General features: G+C 39.1%; 1 protein-coding gene across 2 annotated transcripts; it reads right to left on the minus strand.

Moving 5' to 3' along the window:
• Positions 1-3,237: 3,237 nt before the first annotated feature.
• irf2b (interferon regulatory factor 2b) lies at positions 3,238-17,905 on the minus strand. 2 transcript variants are annotated; one of them, XM_053428240.1, is made up of 9 exons: positions 17,664-17,905; positions 15,884-15,976; positions 13,889-13,988; positions 13,067-13,243; positions 12,846-12,892; positions 9,924-10,044; positions 8,607-8,759; positions 7,521-7,558; positions 3,238-6,699 (listed from the first exon to the last, which is right to left on the minus strand). In XM_053428240.1, the coding sequence occupies exons 2-9, from the start codon at positions 15,968-15,970 to the stop codon at positions 6,430-6,432; spliced, it is 993 nt and encodes a 330-aa protein (XP_053284215.1). In that variant the 5' UTR covers positions 15,971-15,976; positions 17,664-17,905; the 3' UTR covers positions 3,238-6,429. The 2 variants fall into 2 exon arrangements, with proteins under 2 accessions (XP_053284215.1, XP_053284216.1); XM_053428241.1 differs by lacking the exons at positions 3,238-6,699; positions 7,521-7,558; positions 8,607-8,759; positions 9,924-10,044 and adding an exon at positions 10,249-12,493.
• Between the last annotated feature and the right edge of the window lie 4,402 nt (positions 17,906-22,307).

Genomic DNA, 22,307 nt, shown 5'->3' on the forward strand with positions numbered 1-22,307 from the left:
TGGCCCTATTGCCCTGGATGAGAAAAGTGCCCTTCTGCTGGAGCCCATTTTTTTCTTCATTCATTAATATTTAAGAATAAAAATGATTCTCTCTGTCATCAATTCCCCCTAAATGTGTTCTGATATCTGATGGGGCATTTATTTGAGTTCTTGTGAGAATGTCAACCCGACATGCTCCGCGGCACTCACAAGCCCCCAAAGCACATCACGAACTCTAACCCTAACATATTATTTGGTTATTCAGTATGGCCTTGTTTTGTCTGTTTTTGCCTGTTATTCATTCAATTTGATAATTTGAGTTAGTTTGTTAACAAAAATAAATATATCAGTTGAAAATATCCTGTGTTTTTTATTTATTATTATTTTTAATTTCATAAATAATTTTGGGCGATGGGTGCCCTTTTTGGGGGGTTTGAGCCGCTGCCCCCCAAAATGTCTGTGCACGTGCCTGCTCGGCGGAGATGTTGACGGTGAAGCCTGTGGAGCTTACCGGCCTCCCCGGAGGGGCCGGCCGGCACCGCGGCGTGGTCAACTGAAATGCTTGTGGGTGCGGCGGAGCAGTGTTTCGAGTGCGGAGAGGAGGGACACACGGTGAGAGCCTGTCCGAGGCGGAGTGACCCTGCTCCGCCCGGTCCTGATAAAGCTACGAGTGCTGGGGCCCCGCTGGTCCTCCGGCTGGTCCTCCGGCACCGGAGCGACGCGACCGGCCAGCACCGCGTGGGGGCCGGCCGGGCAGCGGGTCCCCGTCGCTCCGGTACCGGAGGAGCAGCAGGGGACCCGCCCCAGCGCTCGTCAGGACCGGGCAGAGCCGGGTCACTCCGCTTCGGACCGTGTGTCCTTCCTCACCGCAACCGAAACACTGCTACGCGGCGCTCACAAGCCCCCCCCTCCTCACATAACTATCCTTGATCACCTTCCGTTTCAACTGAAATACCTTCCGTTTCAACTGAACCACCTTCCGTTTCAACGGAAATTTTCATATGTGTGTATGAGAGCTTTTCATATGTGTGTATGAGAGCTTTTCATATGTGTGTGTGAGAGCTTTTCAGATGTGTGTGTGAGAGGATATTCTGAATAATGTCCCTCACGGCCCCTCATACAAAAGAGTCAGAGAGAACTGATGTGTGGGTTTGAGGTAAACATCCAAACACTGTATTATTCAAACAGTGCACGCGCGCGCGCACGCGCGCACGCACACACACACACACACACACACACACACACACACACACACACACACACACACACACACACACACACACACACACACACACACACACACACAGAGGAACACTGTCCTCTGCTGGAAGGTAGTGGTATATACAAAGCTGTTACGGGAGTCAATCAAGACATTTTGCCTAAATCCATCAAATTGATCATGTTGTGATAGACCAGATGTGTGAGCAAAGTTATATAAGTCTGTAAGCATGTTTAGACCTTCAAATATTCGTTGAAAGATATAAAGTTCTTTGCTCAGGACCTGATAATCCAGTAAGTGGGGGCTTCAAAAATCTATAAACATAAACTGGCCAATGCTTTTATATCTAAAAAATGTCTTGGTTGTGTCATTCAAGATCTTTTTATTTACAATAGATCATTAGAAATATCTAAAGCCATCAGCTTCTATGATATAACATGTCAACACTGTGAGGCTTGAAGAGATGGTACCTACTCTGAAACCCACCTTGCCCCAAAAATAACTTCATAAAGAAGTAAATGAAAATGTCATGTTAATAGGAAAAATGTGAAGCACAAAACATCTAACAGACATGACGAGGAACAATGTTTACATTTAAACAACTTAACTTCCCTCCTGTCTTCGCCACGACGCCACAGTTTGAGACAAATCCAAATATCACAGGATTGAATAATTCAACGGCTCTGCATACTCACAATCCCAATCCACTTTACCTGGTGGTCAAACCAGGTAACCTGGCATAAACCCAGAGATTCCTGAAAGCTCCAGTGTAAATTTGCGCTAAATGGTTTCAGCTAATTTACTTAAAAATTGTTTGTGAATGTGCACCAGTCAGGTTTTATATCAACTTCCGTGATCAGGTCTCGGAGCCTGGAAACCAGACCAATCAGTGAGCTGATGTTAATTCACTGTCACAGAATATTCCTTAAAATAAGCAACCTGTATCAATATTTGAACAGAAAAAGATACATGATGTTGACAGCCTTTCTGACCTGCGTTAACCAGAGAAATTAAGCTGTAATTCGGTTTGTGAACACTAGATGGTAAAAGTGAGCAATTACTGCAGAAGTTGCAGGAGGATCCAAGTTAATCACATTGTTTTCTGAATAGTTGCCCTTATTGTTACTCGTAAATAATCTAGAAATGAGGAATCAACATGCTTTGTAAACATAGACTCTAATTAAGAAAATAAATGAACCTCTTCTGGGAAAACTGTTGTTCTTTTCAGTGACACCAGATGATTCAATTTAGCTGATTTCTGTTTTATTAAGGTGAATTAGCAGCAAGGGAGGATTTACAATTGAATCATGAACAGAATGATTTTTGTTTCTTTTCGTATCTGAAGAGCTGTTAGAGAAGCCTGAGTAGAGACTATTTGAGATGACTGTCGTGACTGCTTGTGGTCATTAAACCAAAACAAGAGAAGTGTAGTGAAGACGTGGATACAAAGGATCTTGTGAAATAGAGCAAAATGGAAGACACCCCACACTAGGGACGGAGTGTTTATGATGACAAATGGCATGCGGTTAGCAGTCGTCAAGGCAACCGGCCAGCCATCCAGCGAGGCCTCTGAGACAGGAAGTAAAGAGAGAACCGAAAACAGCAACTGAAACCGAAACAGCAGTTGGTGCTCTGGTTGAACTGAAAGAGCTGTACGTGTGAGTATGAGTGTGTGCTTGTCTGCGTCTGCAACGAGGGAACATCTGCTGCTCTGACAAAAAGATCTCACACACGCAGGAGGTATTTTCCACTTAGCACATATACCGCTTGATATTTTTGTGCAGATGTTACATGGACTAATTTGAACTATCTCATGGCAATGATGTGTTTTTTCCACAACACACAGACAACATGACCTCAACGTGGAGGACTTTGTTTTTACTGGAAATTTTTATCTCAACACTAACAGATAGGCCAGCTCTCCCAGTCTTCCACATCCCATAAACCTGGACTCTGAACTTTATGAGTGCACAAGATAAACCACTAGCCACCATCTACAATCTTTCCACAATGCATAAAACACATCAAACTCCTCTGAATAAATACAAAAAACGGTCTTTATTCAGATTTACATGTTGATCCACATGTAGTTTTCATAATGTTTGCAGAATAAACAGTGATGACACATTGTGGGTCCAGTTTCTATTAGCTGGGCAGTTACCTGTGTTGCTTAACCTTGGGAGTTGAATGGCAATATTGTTTTTTATTATATGTTTAAAGTGCCGACAGTGAGACACACCTCAGTTTTAAAAGTAAAAGTAAGCAAGCTCATAAAGTGGAGGCAGGTAAGAAAGATCAGACAACTTCATGACAAATAACAGTATCACCACCCACTTTTCCCTGCTAACTTTTGGCTGCAATGACGTCCCTTTAGCATAGAGAGAAACAGAAATAGGCTCCAGGTTTAAGTGCACTTCAGTTGTTACATGAAAACTTCTTTCAAAAGTATTCATGGTCAGGCTTGTGAAGGCAGAAGGATCTGAACATTCAATAATCAAAAACGCCAACATTAATTAGAACACATCGATTTCAAGTCAGCTCATGCTTCAATTTTGAAATCACTACAATTTTAATTTAATTTAACACATTTGTGCTGGTGCAAAGGCCAAATATGAACTATACCATTTGCATGCAATGAAACAACAATTTTGGCTGTTTTACCAACTAGGTTTACATGGAGACCAATAAATCTACCTTAATCTGAATAAGATATTTATGATGTTTACACAATTTGCCAACAGAATACCCCATTCATATTCCTGTGTGTTTAACTGTTAATTGTTTATTAATAATATTATTATTATTATTCAGGTTAAGGTAATCATAGAATGCTGTTTACATGACAGTGTCGTCCTTGGACTATTGTCTTAATCAAAATATTGGTTTCCAAATAAACATAGTTAAAGAAAAGCATCTGATTTGGTCATAATGACATGGTTGTAAAAATACAGCACTCAAGGAGGCTGTGAGCAGAGGAACACAAATCACTGAAGAAGATTGAGGAGCATTTCTAAATGAAGTGTACATTATCTTTCAATGTGATTCATGTTAAAAAAACACACGTTGAAGAACGATTGGAAAAAGCGACATCTATTCCACATGTCAAGTAAACCCATACGCCTTAGATTGAATGAGAACCTTAAATAATCTCACCATGATGATAATGTGCGTCCAGTGTCAAAATCTACAGGGGTTTGGTTCACAAACATGGCAGCATCCTGTCTATCCTCAAGAGCTAGAGCTTGGCTGAAAGCAGCCTGGGAATGAAGTATGCGCTTTAGCCTGCTAGCTGCTAACACACCAGTAGCTTTCTGATTCACTCAGTCTAGTTCAGAACACAGGGAGACATGACTCCCAGAAGATGGAATAAGAACATTTCATAACCTACTTCTTCTTAGTTTATTATATTTTGCCAAATAATACTGAGACCACCGAGCTTGCATCTTTACAGGCATGAGACACAATCAAAGGAAAGAAGATCTTCCTTTGATGCTCACGTTTATCATTCTGTGCATACACTTCAATATAATGTCTTTCTTTGTGTTGAGATTTACAGATTGTGAAAATTTGTGCTTAACATAATGCTTGCACTGCGACAACTGAGCATCAGAATCGACTGAGGTTTAGGCTGTTAGCAGACTAAAGCATAAATCATTTGTATCCATCCACACACCTTCAATACCATCTCCCAAACACACACACACAAGTGCTGTCCATAAGGTGCAGAAGCAGTTTGCAGGCATACATACATATGAGCTATGTACATTATTAACACCAGGAGGCAGGGGAGAGTTGAAGAAGGCCATTGTTCACAGTCTTGTTAGTCCGTCTGTCAGCATGTCTGTCGTTTATCTTGTCAGTTCATCTCTCTGTGTAGGCGTGCACGTTTACCTGAGGTTTCCAGACTTACAAGTTCACACACACACACACACACACACACACACACACACACACACACACACACACACACACACACACACACACACACACACACACACACACACACACACACACACACACACACACACACACACACACACACACACACACACACACACACACACACACACACACGGGGCAATTCGGGGCATATCAATGATTGTCATGATTGTCAACAACGTGCCTCTGATTCTTCTTGTGACTTGCTGCTAGTGGAGCTGGTTTGCCGACAGAGACTTTAACTTCCTCATAACATTTGTTTTTTTGGTTCCTCTGTTATCAACAGTTTGCTTCTAGGCTTACGTAATCTTTGTTCCATCCATGTGTCACAGTAAATCATTTTAGACAATGTTTCCTGCTCAAGGTTCAACTCTTTTGAAATAGTAAGTAAATGGTTCTCTTCCCATTTATGGTGCAATAAAAAATTAAGACATAAAAGAGGTTGTTGTTCACACATAGACATTGAGATTGGGAAACTAAACAGTTTCTTCAAAACATTTTGTTTTGTAACGGGTTGTAATACTTAACCGGCAAGTAATTTTAAATTACGATTAGGTTTCATACTCAAAATAAGTTTTAAATAAAATAACATCCACCTGTGATGAACCACTAGGGACTATTTGACATAGGAACTGAATGTTTGGATTGACTGGATGCTGTTAACAGCTTAAAAAAATAAAACTGTTGATTAATATGAAAACCTAGTCACAGCTAGACTATGCATCTACAAAATATATATTTTACACATAAAATCCATCTTAAGAAATTATGTAAAAGTGCTAAATCTTCTCTTCACTAACCATGGTGTCCTAAAGCGTTGACAACAAGCAGCAGGGTAAATTATCTTCCTGTGACACATGGATGATCAAGACTAAATATATTCCAGAACAAATGTGAACACACATCCCACATATTCACGATTGCCGGCGTGTACATTCCACGTGTTCATACGTTTAACCTGGACACGGTTTGTTCACAAATCCTTGCAGACATGGGAACTTGATGAAATTTACCCAAACTGTCGCAGCCATACAGATGCAGACAGTTTAAAAGACTTCAGTGTTCCCCAATTAGTGGGCAAGTCAAGCCCCGGAGAATATCATTAAAACTAGTCAGCAATTTTTCCAATCAAAAGGAAAACTCAGGGAACTAATGTCCCACACAGAAGCTACAATCAAAATCACAGATTTGGTAGTTTGGCCTTTGAGGCACCACGTGGCCCTGATGAAGAAAAACAACATTCTCTGTCATTCCTATGCTCTGACAACAGCTAGGATACCCCCCTGCTGGGGTCAGGAAGAGGTAGCGTCGGAGGTTTTCATTATGACACTTGCGCGCATCTCATGGGTGTGGCTGGTCCCCGGAGACGCGAGAGAGTTTTGGCTGTAGGCCGACGTCCAGCCGTCTGTGTGGTAGCTGATGAGTGGGTCTGGGTCCCGCATGCTGGTGACCCTGAAGTTCGGCTTGTTGGCGCTGACAAAAGTGGCCATGCTGGGAAGAGAACATGTGGGAACTCTGACGACTGATGTGCTGTAGTCCCGCCTCCAGACTGCACTGATACCCTTTTAAAAATAGGAGAGAACATAAAACTCCTTATAATACTCAACACAAAAGCTGGGCGTGAGACACATTGAAATTGTGTGAATTATCATTCAGCAAGACATTTCATTTCACCGATACACACATGATACACAATTATATCTAGTTTAAACCACATAATCTACACAATCTAAATACACTTGGGTGTTTAATCATCTGTCAAGGACTAAACGGCAGAAAACTTCATTCGATTTAAAAAATTGATATGTGGCCCAGAGAATCAAAATGTACAGTTACAATCTTCCATTGGTTTACCTAGTACAAATGTTGAGTTTGTGGCAAAGAACCTTAGGGTAACATTTGACACCTTTGTATTTTTTGATCAAGATAAGATTAAATTATTATTTAATATTGTGCTGGATTACACTGAAAAATTAAACACCAAAACCTATTACCACTGATAAGTAGCAGTATTGTTGTGTGTGTAGATATTTACAGGCGTGTGTTCCCTGTGGGTACAATGTACTACAAAGGATCAACCTTAGATCAGTTTGTTAATATTTGACAGTCGCAGTTCCTGACAAGGTCCTCCCTTTTGTCAGCCTCGCAACGTTACAGGAAGAAAATGAACACTTGCACTTGCCACACACTTGTCAAACACACACACACAGACACACACACAGACATACACACAGACAGACATTCACACAGACAGACAGACACATCCTGTTTTACAGTCAGGTTGAAACAGGTGAAAACCTGTTTATCTAAAGATCAGAGCAGGTAATAATTTTATCATCACTCTCTCCTTTGTGTATTTGATTGTGTATGACGGGAGACTCACCTCTTTGGTATCTTCTGTGTCACTGTCTGTGTCACTACCTGCAGAAATGAACACACATACTGAGTTGTAGTAATTAAACAGTAATCAGGAAATATATCAGAGACAAAGAGGGCAAGAGAAAGAGGAGGAATTCCAGCAATTCTTGACTTAAATTGGGAAACCATATTAACGTGGCTGGCACCTAGCATTGCACTTTTCTACTGTCTAAACAAAAATGCCTGCACACTAAATGTATAATTAATGTTAAAATCAGTTAAATAAACCTGCTTGACAAATAAACAGAAGAGAAGAAGAGAGAAGACAACAACAACGATTAGGTAAGAGATAAAAAAAATGTACAGAGCGGAAGGAGGGATGGAAAATATAAAAGAAACCTTAGTCTGAATGAGTGGTTAGTGAAAAATTTGGATACACTGAGATGTGAGATAAACTAATGAATAAAAGATTTGGAAGACAAACTAATATCACTATTAACACTTTTAGGCTTTATGTTTTGGGGTTTATATGAGAGGAAAAATCTTATTTTCAAAATGTCAAACAATATAGAATTTTTTTAGTCACCAGTGTAATTATTCCAAAGATAAATTAGTAAAAGCATTACTCTTTTATTTCAATATGGCAGAGTGCATTCTGCTGTTCCAACTTTTCAGTTCAAACGCAGCTTCTAAGAGTCTGATTACAACACTTATCTGCCACAATAAATGCTGTTAACAGTGGTTACGTTTGCCCACAATTTTCTGCATTTCAGATAAGATCTTGTAACAGTGATTAAGAGGCCAGTTTACTTTAGTTGGATTTTGTAATAACAGGTGATGCAATGACGTCAGACTATTTGGTCACCAGCTGAACCACTTTTTTGCTATTTTTTTTTAAATAAAACCACTTGCCCACATCAAGTGCATTGAGCTTGACAGTCAACTGAAGCTTAATGTAGAAACATTATACTATTAACATAAATATGTGTACTTGATGCTGCTGTGGTCAAAACGGTGGCTCAGAAAAAGCACAACAGTGTAACCTATTTATGCAATTCTGTTAATAAAATGTGGTTTGTGTTCGTGTATGTGTGTGTCAGTGTGGTCTCACCGCAGCATGAAGAAACAGGGGAGATTTGGAGCGGGTACGAGTGGGAGGAGCTAACCGTTTGCTCCTCATTCTCAGTGGTTACTTCAATTGTCTGACAGACGAATGGCAGCTGCTCGCTCGTGATCACGTGGTCTTCCACTGAGCTGTGAATGGCTAAGAATGGTAACAAAGGTTGTGTTATAATAAACTGAACATGCATGCACACTCTGAACCGACACTGTAAATGATCTACTGATAAAATTACAATAACATAGAGAATCTATCCAATGCTTTAAGACAAAGAGTTGTGATATTTATTTCCACAACATCTATTTTGAGACAAGTTTATGTATTCTAATCTGACTGAGAGCACAACCTGTGCACCACAATCTTGGGGCTCATCAAGGCCTCATGTCAAACAGAGAAAAAAGAGGTCTCTTCCAGTTTCTATAATTTTTTCTACACAGCTGAACACAGTTCAGACGAATGGTCTGACACAGATTCAAGTAGATACTTCGTGGAAGATTTATTTAACAAACAATATGTTTATTCAAGACAAGACCAGACATTTCACTTCAATAACCTACATGCCAGTTTTTGGACTTTGTTCATTCACCACTGTAACTAGTCTGCTGTGGATATACAGAGAGATCCCTGTGCAATTAATGGCATTTTTTTCCTTAATTGATTTTGTGGCAACTTACATTTCAATGCACAAAAACTGAAATTCAGGTATTTTTGTGTGTATTTTTATTTCATTGAATGAAACTTTTTAAATGCAATTCTAATCTAATTAAGCTTTGGTTTCTGATGTATTGCACTTTGAAGTGTCCCTGTGTTTGAAAGGAGCAATGCAAATTAGAATTTGTTTTGCTTCGTCTTGTCTTTCACCATGACAAACACATCCAGGTAGGTCTGCTCGATTATGAAAAAAAATCATAATCACGATTATTTTGGACAATATCGAAATCAAGATTATTCAAACGATTATTAATATGTGCCCTTATTCAGAAGTCTATTCTTTATTCTTTAAATGACTGCAACCGGAAGTACCAGTCACTTCCAGTTCCGGTAAATGTCCCCATCTGCCCCCCCCCCCATTAAAAGCACACAGACAGAGAGGGGGGGGGGGGGGAGATTCTCATGAATATGCAGGATTCTCATGAATCCTGCATATTACATGTTGCTGTTGTTAATGCATCTGAGCAGAGAACCTTCCGCTGCGTTGTGCAAGTGTGAAAAGAAAACGGACACAATTCCCTGGAGATTCTCCATAGGAACTGTTTGAAATGGCTATAGTAATCATAGTAAAAAAAAAAAAAGACACTGGTGTCGTACCTGAGGCACTGTCCATCACTGTTGACTCTATGGGTTCGTGCTTGACCTCTTCCTGTTTGGAATAATCGATAGGTCCAGCATGAGCTTGGAGAGGAGTTCTTACTCGAAACGGAGAAGGTACCTGGGGGTGAGAAGAACAAAACAACTGTAAAAGGTTGATTATGGAAGCCTGATTTGGTCAAATGTACCATAACGTACCACTGTGCGTGGAAAAGGGTCAATTAAATTAGAGCCTGACCGATTTATCGCTGGGCGGATACTTACACAGATATAACTGTGTTTATATTGATGATATACAGAATAAACAATGCAGATCAGATGTACGTTAATGTTTTATGTATTTTTTTAATATATTTATTGTCCAAAAAGTGTTTTTACACCCTTATATCAGTATGGGCCTTGGCCTCCCAAACATCCTGAATGGGGCACTCTATATCATAGTCATCAATCTGCCATCAACAACTGTATCAACACTTAAAAACTTAAATAAAAACATGTTACTCAAACTTCTACACAAACAAAGAGGCTCAGTCAATGTTTACATGTCAATTTAACTATAATATATTCTGTATTGTTAATCTTATTCATTCATTACATTTTAACTGTGATGGTGAGTAAGTCCAATAAGGCAATTCAGTAGCTTTGACATGAATATCTATAAAACTATAAAAATAACAACAAATAACATTTAGTGCCAAGTAAGACCTGGATACAAGCTGTTATCCAGAGCATTTCATAGATTAAACTGACCAACAATACAACACCAACCAGTCGAATATCATCAAAGCATTCATGCTCATTACTCTGTACATCGTAAGTCCACGTCATTACGTTTATTGATATTCAATACTCTGAGCCGCTTGAGAGGCTGTGGTTGGAAGTTAGCATTTCTGTCACCAATTTTTTAATGGCGTGAATATTTATGTTCTTTTGATTAGTTACGTAAAAAATTATGTTCTTCAAAGTAAAATACAGTATAAGTACAGTTAAGCAATGATTTTAGATTATATTTTTAATTTGATATATGTTGTCTATTACTCTCTGTTAATTTGATCATTTTATTATATCAAATGCAACTAGTAGCTATTGGTTTTACTTTGAATTGCTTAAACATGTGCATTACAGAGAAACAGAGGCAGATGGAGTAGGAGCAATCTCTGCCAAAACTCTGTGTGATGTGGGAACCGGAGCCGGAGATGATTGTTCACGTTAGATACTAAGGCAATCTTCCACCTCTGCTATGACTTTCAGAAATCTTTTGATCTGCTTTGATACAAAAGCAACATTTCTGGGTAAATTAAATATTCCCATGATGCCTAATGTCACCAGACCAGTTCCCGCAAGTAACAGTTAAATTGCAAAGACTGGGTGTGAAATCAGAAACTTTTCTTCCGTGGTGTTTGTATTCCCTATCAAGCGTCTGCTCCTCTGCAATGCTGCTGCTCATGGTCACCACAATCCGAATATTAAATGGTTCTGAAAAGTTTCTTTTAAAGTGTGGAAAGACCAAATAAATATAGTTTTGTGTCATTTAGATCAGTGTTAATTTTGGTAGCTATTTTTGATTTAGTCTTAGTCTTATTCTTTTGACGAAAATGCGTATTAGTTTTAGTCACATTTAGTCATCTTTATCCTTCTTAGTTTTAGTTGAGTTTTAGTCGACGAAAAACAAATTACATTTTAGTCTAGTTTTAGTCGACAAAAACGAATTACATTTTAGTCTAGTTTTAGTCACATTTAGTAGCCACATTAAACTCCTTATCTTCCCTTCTCAGGCCCAGGGACCCTGTGTTGTGTATAAAACTGCATAATAGTCTAGCTTGTAGTACTTAGGTTGTCCATTAGATATCCCTACCAAAATAAGTCTATAACAGGGGTCTGCAACCTTTACTTTCAAAAGAGTAATTTTGCCCCCTCTTCCCCCAAATAAAATTTGTCTGGAGCCGCAAAACATATTTGATAACAAAGATAATAAAGTTTAATATAAAGTCATACTATACTAAACTATAGTTTGTTGCATTTACGAAATTATAGAACGAAAATAAAGAAAACTCTTGACATTTTATTGCTATTTGTACCTGTTATAACAAAGGAAAACACGAACACTTATGAAGAGAAGAAAATACACAGGCAAGTGTCGGCCTACTTTGAAATAAATTAAACACCGAACTTTGTAGGGCTATTTGGGTCCTCACAATATTTGTTGGAAATATATGAAATAAGAAGTACCCTATTTTGAAATAAATAAAAACATATAGCTGCAGCCTAATAGCTTAAAATATATATTTAGTTTTAAATGTGAAAACAAAAAGTGAGAGCAGGTCAGGCTGGAGGCGGACACAGAAACTGAAGCTCGGTACAAACCAACTGCAGCTTCTGCTCTGATCCAGAAGCTGCTGCGCTGATCTCTGAGCAGCTGAGACCAGAGAAACTCTGTGTTTTCACTGTTTCCATAGTTTAAAAGCAGCCGGTGAGTCACTGAGCGGCTGCTTCAGGTAAACGAGCTCTGATCTTGTGTCTCTGAGCGAGTGAGCGGGGCGGGGGGCGGAGCCTCGGGACCGGTGCGCTATCTGGGGCACACACACACACAGACACACACACACACACAGACACACTCACTCACTGGCCCGCTCCTGATACTTCATGATGGCCTGATACGATGATGTCTAAAAAATTATTGTGACTTAATCAACCACCAACATTTTCGTCTCGTCGACGAAAGTTAAGATAGATTTAGTCATAGTTTTTATTTTCAAAGATCCGTTTTCGTTATGTCTTCGTCTCAGTCATAGAAAAAAGTTTGTTAACGAATGTTTTTCGTCATAGTTTTCGTCAACGAAATTAACACTGATTTAGATAAAAGCTGCCTTATCCTGCAAGTGTTGTTGTTTTCATGTGTGAGGAGGGAATTTGTTTATCTACCTCTTTATTTTCCTTGGGCCTCCCCTCTTTGTCGGACTTCTTCTTTCCTAAACAGACAAACACACAGAAAGATATAGATTATAAAGATCGTTTTAAAAACCAAAATTTCCAACTGGTCTTGAATGGGTTTAACCAGTCAATATGGAATTAATAGTAAGTACATTTTAAGAGAGAATGGTAACTTCAACCAAACCAGGTTGAAGAAGAGCAGCAGCACTCACCTTTCTTCATACTTCTCTCTGTGGAGGAGAGCATCTTATAAACTCTGAAGGCGTTAGTTCCCTTCTTGATGCTTTTATCCTTCACTTCCTCGATGTCTGGCAGACTGTTCATGGCACAGCGGAAATTAGCCTTCCACGTCTTTGGGTCCGGACGGTCTATGCCTGGCTGGAATTTACCTGAGCAAAAACACAAACAGGATTATTCTGATTATGGTTATTACAGAGATGTCTTTTTGGTAGAGTTGGCTAATATCAAGAAGAGGACATTGCCACTTTTCAAGCAGTTTTATATGAATCCATGATACCAGTATGTATGGTACATTATGGGAACCAGTTTTAAACTATTAAGTTAAAAGCATTATTTCTCATTTCTTAAATGCCCGATCAATTCAGTCATTGGTCATGAAACTAAATGGGTGCTCATTTGAAATACTTTATGCTGAGGAATTAAAATAAATGATTCCATCATTGTGCTAATTTTCATTCAAAAATATGAATTAATATCTTCTCTATTCTTCTACATCCTTCTGACAAGAATTTATCTAAGTTTCAATGTATTATATTTGTTCTCCTGACGTGATAAGGAGGTGTGTGAATTCCTGTTCTTACAGAAACCCTGTGTGCTTCCTTACAAAGACCCAATACCTGAAAGTCCTGTGTTCGAATTGAATGGGACAATCCATGACAACGTGATTTCTTACTCGCAAACAGGATGCGAATCGAGCGTTTCTGTCATTTGAAACAGAAGTGGTGCAGTGGACATGAAAATAAAAGCCACTAAAAAGCAGAAGCAGTGAGTCTTTAGGTAAATCTTTGTATTACCAGTGTGTACGGCCCATTTCATGAACAGCGGTGCATCTTTCTCCAAGTCCCAGCCATGGCGCGCAGCATGCATCCACGGGATCTGGAAGATTCTCTTTTCCTGAAAAAATTTACATATGCTGAGGTCATGATTCAGTTTTTCCGCTGGTAACATGTTTGCATGGTGGATTGCCACACCAAAATCTTTACTGCAGCGCTTAATAATCGCACATGTGACCAAAAATGTATGAAGTGCAACTACAACTATTCCTTGGTTGCACCAGTGTGCCAAACAGTTAGCTGGTGGGATGTGTCACTTCTCTCATCTCCCCCTTTCAATCTGAGAGCAGAGTTTAAACTCACACACCGAGACCCCAGGCTGACCCGCCCCCACTCACACACACACTCACAGACAGACAGACAGTGTGACAGTGAAGCGGCGATAAGGAGAGAACATTAATGTGAACGAAGGAGTTTGTCTAATTAGTTTAAAACAGTGGCAACAAAAAAGTGTGATAACAGGGTTTCAACTATGGACCACTGATGTAAAATGATTAGCGCCGCTGATTCAGGATCCGAGAAGAAGCCGCGGTTGGTTTGTACCGCGTCAGAGTCTCTGGGTGTCCTACCTCCCCACTCCTGCTGATATTAAGTTCTTTACAAACAGTTCTAAGAGTTATTATTAACTCATCTTATTATTAAGTTCCTAAGACCTGAAACAGTACTGAAGTTGACTTGGTGTTGGTTTGATTCACTCCAGAGTTTATGGGGCACACATTTAAACAGATAAAAGAAAGCCCAATACACACAACATGAGACGCCCACATTGTTGAAGTGGCTGGAACGAACCGGATTAATAATTCGACATCAGCGATTAATGACCAAATTCATGTGATCGCCAGGTTTTGAGTGAAGAGTGACAAAGACGAGCAGACAGACAGACACGCACACAATCCTAAAGGGAAACCAACTTGGATTAGGTTAGTATTCAATACTAACCTAATCCAACAAAAAGCTAAAATCTCATCTAAATCATAACCATCCCATCCAGTTTACTAAGCTGGCAACATATATTCTGAGGCAAATGTTTAATATTTAATCAAGAGCCAGAGTCCATTTTATTTATTGTCCTGGTTTTGTGTGGTGTATTTCATTTATTTCTTATTTATTCAGGATATTTTACTATTTTAAATTCTAATTCTATTGCTCCCTCACTAAACACTCTTCAAAATCACGCTGTTTGCTGTCCTGGCTCCTAAATGATAAAACGAGCTCCCCATGGACATCCGGACATCAGAAAGTTTACACATCTCCCACCGCAAACTAAAACCCCATCTCTTCAGACTATACCATGAATACAAATGTTAAACTAACAATTCAGTAGCACTTAAATGGCACTTACTCGTAGCATTTTGTAGTTTTGCTTTTTTTGAAGAACAGTTACCTTCTTGATTCTTGTTGTTCTGGGTTTGTACCCTCATGGTTGAATGCTCTTATTGTAAGTTGCTTTAGATAAAAGCGTCAGCTAAATAAAATGTAATGTAATTCAAATGCCAGACTGTATAGTCTTAAACATCTTTTTTCATTGCTCTTTGAAAGGGTGTTCTTGCATGATTATGGTATAATATCATTATATCATTGGTAAAAATGGTTTCACAATGATGACAATAATATAATTTATAGCAATCATTTCTTGAACAATATATTGTCCAACAAAATGTGTTATTTTGACTGGCCTACCTTAATATTTTTATTAATGCACCAAGTTTACAGCCTAAGTTCTCTGAGAATTTCTTTCATATACAAGCAAAATTGGTATTACATACAATAAAATATCCTTAACTGAATCGCTGTGTATATATATGTACATGTACAGCAACCCCCCCCCCCCCCCCAAACAACAAAAAACACATTGCCCCCACACCAAACCCTCTTGATCCAGAGTAAACACAAGGATTTTTAGTGTGTGTGTGTGTGTGTGTGTTTGTGTGTGTTTTCGCGTGAGTGCTCATTTACCTTATTAACCCATTTCAGTCCTGGTATCTGACATGAGTTTATTTGTTCCTCCAGCCACGGTCGCATCCTCATCCTCTCTACTGGCATTGTGGCCTGTGAACACACAAACATATATTTATGATTACTGTATAATTATAATTGCTTTACAACAATAATAAATAGCGGCATATGTATGAATGATGACTACAGTAAGGCTTAAATAACTATTTACTTAATAAATCATATTTGAAGGTTCCACAGAGTTTATTGTTACAATAACAACAAATGGGTTGGTAACAGAGCAGATATCAAAACTTAAAGTCACATGTCCTCCACTGTGAGAAGAAGCGACCACTTGAGGTTACAAACAGGCTTATAGAGCTCAGCAAAGTGTTGAACGCCTCTCGTCTGTGGTTGTAAAGATAGAAATCCTGCTCAGGTCCACTTCTTAATTTTCGGCTCATAAAATACCGCTCTTAAATTGTGTAACCACGTCTGTAGTTGCAGACCTTAAGCCCACTCCTATCATATTATCTGTATATGATAAACATTTTAAATGAAATACTTTAGAAGAAAGACGAGCGAGAACCAAAAGAAGATAACGAATACATCAGGCTAGTTGGAAAAAACAAACTTCACCCATCCCACCCCACCCACACTGAGGCGGTGAAGTTTGTAGTAGGCCAATGCAGTGCCTGCTGACATGAGGACTGAGCTCCCTAACAGGTCAAACAGGGTGACAAAATATCATCCCTTTTTATTAAGGGCAGGGTTGAAACTTCCAGTTGCTTGATACACCCAGTCTGACTAGAGAACGCTGTCTTTACTGGCCAACATTGGATTTTATATTTGTATGATGGAATTACAGAACACACTATGTATTCATTTTAAGGTTGAAATTAATCAAAAGCTAAGTTAATCAACTGCATTGTCCCTGTCAAGTAAAATACAATTTTAATTTTTTATTCTTAAATTTATCGTATTCTGGTGTTGTTAATTAAAACCAAAGTGATATTGACAGACATTTAATATCTTTAAAAAACATTTAAACTATACCTGGGGAATAGATATCTTGAAGTTATTCTGTGTTCACATGTTGCATGTTGTTTCTGATGTGTTGTATTATTGTTTTTGAAAAGGTGCTGTATAAACAAAGGTATTAGTATTATTGCATATAATTGGATTCAGAAAAGTAAATAAATTACAATAGGCCTTTAAGGGTTATAACTAGTTCAAACAGCTTCTAAATGTATATTGCACTTAAAAAAAATTTAAAGCAGTTTTTAAGGGTAAAACTGTAGTACTTTAGTACCATTCTAATGGTAGTTTTGGACCTAACAAATAACATTGCTTACGATCAACCACTCGGAGAAAAGCGTTTTATTTCCTCAATGTGTTAAAAACACGCATTTCTCAGCTGCAGAGCAGAATCAGAAACACGCGAATGAGTTCAAACAACAGTAGTTTGGTTCCCAGCAGGCGAATAGAGCTACAGCTGGAACATCAACACAAACTGACAGCACTAGTTGTTGTAGCGTACGATCCTGGTTCTCCCTGCGTCTCCTCCACTTGTTAGTCAATGTTAGTAAAACGTTTAGTTTGCGTTAAAGAAGGATCAAAGTTAACCCGCCCCGTGTTGTCGTGCTGGTCCCAAAAAGAAACAACAACCGAGGCAAAAGTGAAAATAAACTCTAGTACCGAGTCAACAGAACTAGTCGCACTTTCACTTGCACAGGCAGAGCGAGAGGGAGCCGTCATGTCCGCGACAGAACGGCGTGAATATGCGGAAATGAGACGGTACCTGTTCGCTGGGGACGGCCTGTAGCTCCGGGCTCCCGCTGACACACCGACGATACCAGCCCGAGTCACACGGCTCAACTTCTCTCCCGGACTTACACACAAAGTGCGAAACAAAAGTGTGTCCGCGGCTCTTTTCTGTTTCTCAGCGGAGAGCGAAAGCAAAACAGCGGCCGTTGAGGGGAAGCGGGGGCTCGCGCTGGAAATCCCCCTCCTGCTCTCGAGCGCCGTCGCGGAAGTGTCTGCGGCCGCGTGCGCGCTTCGAAGGAGAAGCTGAAATGCGGTGAGGAATCACTCCGCTCTTCTTTCCTGTGACTACGAAAACAAACCGAAACGTTTCGTTATGTATTATTTCATTTATATGGTTATCAATGCGTGCACATGATGTTACTATAGTAATACAAAGCTTAAATAAGTGAGTAAGGTTTCGCATATATATATATATATATATATATATTATTATTATAAAATAATTTAGATAATCTTTTTAGATCTTTTTTTAATATTTTGTAGCTAAACTGGCAGTAATGACAATAATTATTTTCCTTAGCAAACCAAAGTAAATAACCCCTGACCAAAGTAAAGAGATAGTTCACCCAAAAATGAAAATTCACTCATTATCTACTCACTACTTAGCTCTCGCCCAAGGGGCACATGACGACCTTGGCAATACTCAGCAGTAACTGCAGCTATGCAGCATGCTACCAGAACTAGCTATGCTACCGCGCACCCTTGGCCAACAGCTTGTTAACACTGCTCCAGAGGAGGACATCAGTGGATATCTTGGCTAAAAACACAGTGTAACTGAATGATGAATTTTAGGTGAACAATCCCTTTCGGTTTTATCTTTGATATTATACATGGTTTTTACTATATATATCACAGCAATTGTCAAATGAGAACCTTCATTTTAACTTTAGCAAGCAGTAACCCTACATTATTATTACTATTATTATTATTATTATTATTATTATTATTATTATTATTATTATACATTTATTTCTAAAGCAGATTTCAAAACAGCTGTTTCAAAGTGCTTCACACAGAGGACAAATAAAAACAAGTAAAGAAAACCCCAAGAAGCAAATTGATACAATGTCATTTCAAATCAGAGGCAGCAAACTATATTGTACAAAATCTAAAATCAGAGAAAGCAGATAAAATAATACAACATCATTTAAAACTAATATGGACCTATCGTCCGTCACAAACAAAGCTAATCCTATACTTAACTAAACTAAACTAATAATAGCCATAGCAAAAAAGAGTTTTCATGTGTAGTCCCAGAACATATGTTATACTGTCACCCTCAAAATAACATGAAATCCAAACTAAATGACCTTGTAAGATTTTATAGCCTCTACATTATATGGCCAGTGCAGGAGCAGTTGGACTTAAGGTCTAAATATCCCATTGAGATTGTTCAGCTGACCATATGGGTGTTAAGTGGACTCAAGTTTTTCAGTTTTAATATTTATTTCATAGTTTGCATCTTTTAATATAATCATGTTGGTAATTTTGTGATTTATAACCTATGAAAAGTTGCTGCTGTGGCACTTCTCACCACTAAATGTGTGTGGGGAGAGACTGCACCACACTTACTCACAAAAAGTGTGAACTACGTGTTCTGCAGAAAACACAGAGGATCTTTGGGCTGGATTTCATTTTCACTTCCTCTTCCCTCTGCAACCCCCCCTGGCCCCCCTGCCTGTCCGGCCTCTTTCTGCGCAGCTGATGCTGGAAACGAAACCAGAAACTTAAGCTACCAGTGCGTGTGTGTGAATGCGCGTCAGTGTGTGTGTTCTTGTACTTCTATCTTTGTGAGGACCATTTTAAGCATACAGACCCTACAGACTGAGCACATTTTCGAAGGTTAAGCATTGGTTTTAGGGTTATAATTAGGATTAGGTTTAGGGGCAAAGGAATGTATTATGCCAATGAGATAGCTCACTAAGATTAAAGTACAAACATTGTTTGTACTTTAATACTTCAATAAATATTCAAATTAATCGAGATACAAATTCTCCTTGTTTAGCTTGAATTTTTTTTAAAGACAAAAACAAATATAAATCAGAATATGATAAATTGATACATTTGAAGTGAAATATTGTTTAATTGCACAGGTAGGGTGCAGTTTAACAGTTAAACAACAGATCATGAAATATATGCACAGAATTAATGGCTAATTTTCATCTCTTAATAATAATAACAATAATAATAACTTATTATTATAGCACCTTTCCAAACGTCCGTTACCAAGTGCTTCCCAAAGAGGACAAATAAAGAGATTAAATCAAAACATAAAAGATATGAAGTTGAATACAATGTCACTTAAAATCAAAGTCAAATTATATAGTACATAACCTATAATCACAGACAGCAACTCTGGTACCTACTTGATCTTTTACATACACATTATAAATTAAATACACAGCTCTCATCCTCTTCAAGTCACAATATTCTATAAATCCTTATCCATCTTTACATCATTAGTAATTTATCACCACAATAACAATTTACTATGAGGAAACAGCTTTCATAAGAAGAAGCAGCAGAAAAGTGTTCTTCTATTTAATGTAAAATGCACTTTGGTCATAGTTTAACCACACCTCTATCTGCAGGACATCAGGTCAGGAGGAGAATGAGGTGGAAATAGCTGCACTTTACACATAACTGCCTCCACACACACACTTAAGCTGGTACCGGGGAGAGGTCTGATAAACTATCAGTGAAAGTTAATAGCTCAACAGAACACTCTCTCTCTCACACTCACACACACACGCACACGCAAACATACCCACACACGCGTGCGCATGATCACACATTTCCGATTGTCTCAACAGACAGGCTGTTCCATGGCATCAAGTACCACAGTATTTCTCTGGCCTCCTCTAGTGTTTTGGTATTTAACTGCAGCCACTTAATGATAAACCCACTTTGGTAAAGTGTTAATCATTCATATACCCTGCTAAAACATTAAGGGAACACTTAATCATCAGTATAACACCAAGTCAGTTAAACTTGAGGGATATCAATCTGTCCATTTAGGATGACCAAGTGGTTGTGAATCATTTCAGATGCTTTGGTGTAAAGGTGACAACAGGTGCAATGGAGGCCAAAGCAAGAGAAGCCCCAAACAGGGAATGGTTTGACATGTGTTGGCCACAGACAGCTGCTCTCTCTCCTTATCCTTCCCGGGTGATTTCTTCTCTAGTCTTGTGTTCAGCTGGTGTCCTTGTCACTACTGGTAGCATGAGTCAGTACCTGCAGCCCAACCAGGTTAAACAGGTATTCCAGCTCCTCCGGGATGGCACATCCATACTTGCAGCCACAATAAGCTTTACTGTCACTTCCGGCAAAGTCTCAAGAGCATGGAAGAGACACCAGGAGACCAGCACATGGAGAGCTGGACAGGGCCTTAGAAGGGCTTCAACCCAGCAGCAGGACAGGCATCTGCTCCTTTGCGCGAGAAGGAACTGGAGTCCTACAAAATGACCTCTAGCAGCCTTTGACTGACCCTCATGTTCCCCTGACCTTAATCCGATTAAAAAAATTCTGGGACGTTATGTATCTGTGCATCCGACACCACCAAGTACCACCACAGACTGTCCAGGCGCTCACTGATGCCCTGACCCAAGTCTGAGAGGAGACCCGCCAGGACACCTTCTTCTAACTCATCAGGAGCATGTCCAGACGATGTTTGCATTGCCTAAAAGCACACAGAGGTCGTACACACTACCAAACAACCTTATGAGTTGTTGTGATGAAAATTCACACAAGTTGAATCAGCCTGTGATTTAAAATGTTCTCTTTGATTTCGGTGGGATTTTGAATCCAGCCCTCGAGGGGTTAATGGTTTTGGTTTCCATTGACCCTTCTTACATTGTTTTGTTGAAAGTACTTTAAAATTGTGTCATTACCTTTAGTGTGTTTATGCCCACACAGAAAGTCTCTCCTGTGTGACGATATCTAAGAACCACGTGGGACTGTGAAAGTGGACCTGCATTGAGATTTATCATTTATCCCCTTTGTGTTTGTTTGTGTTGCTCTGTTGGCCTCTGCTAATGTATTGATCAAAACACTAGATATTTGTCATGTCTGGTTTGGATGGGCAGCAGTTTCCTAGGAAAGGGCTCCAAGGAAGGGGGCCATCCTTGCGATCAGCTTATGGTCTCTTGTGTTTACGAGGTGATGTTGATGTTGAACTTAAGTTTCCTGCTGGGCTCTTCTCTTTTGTCACTGTCACGTGTAAGCAAAAATCATGGTCCAATCGTGTTTTACTTCTTTGTACATTGGAAATATGAAAAGGGAAGTTTTTATTGTCCTTATACAACATATTTTAATCCTCACCCAATCTGTGTTTTGTGTTAATATTGTGTATGTGGACAATTTCTGCAACTTCACAGAGACTAATAAACAACAACAATAGTTAAATTGCCTGGGCCACGGCCGAAAAGTTTTAACACATTTTTATTTCTTGTACTAATTAAAAAAAAACAGAATAACCAAATATAGCGAATTCATTTTCTAATTGCACTTTATCTTCGAATGATAACCGACAGAAATCTCTTTGAATTCCCGCCTCTGATTTGAAATTTTCGCTGGTTCACTAGTTTACAGCCATTGTGATACACTGCCACCTACTGGT

The sequence above is a fragment of the Pleuronectes platessa genome, chromosome 8 (assembly GCF_947347685.1).
Source record: "Pleuronectes platessa chromosome 8, fPlePla1.1, whole genome shotgun sequence".
NCBI classification, from domain to species: domain Eukaryota; kingdom Metazoa; phylum Chordata; class Actinopteri; order Pleuronectiformes; family Pleuronectidae; genus Pleuronectes; species Pleuronectes platessa.

What these genes read in the sequence shown, in the direction of transcription:
- irf2b (XM_053428240.1), bottom strand. Translation starts at nt 15,970, where the DNA reads ATGCCAGTAGAGAGGATGAGGATGCGACCGTGGCTGGAGGAACAAATA. An exon ending in GACTGAAATGGGTTAATAAG is followed by an intron (nt 13,989 to 15,883) that starts GTAAATGAGCAC and finishes AAATTTTTTCAG; the next exon opens with GAAAAGAGAATCTTCCAGAT. An exon ending in GAAATGGGCCGTACACACTG is followed by an intron (nt 13,244 to 13,888) that starts GTAATACAAAGA and finishes GTTTTTGCTCAG; the next exon opens with GTAAATTCCAGCCAGGCATA.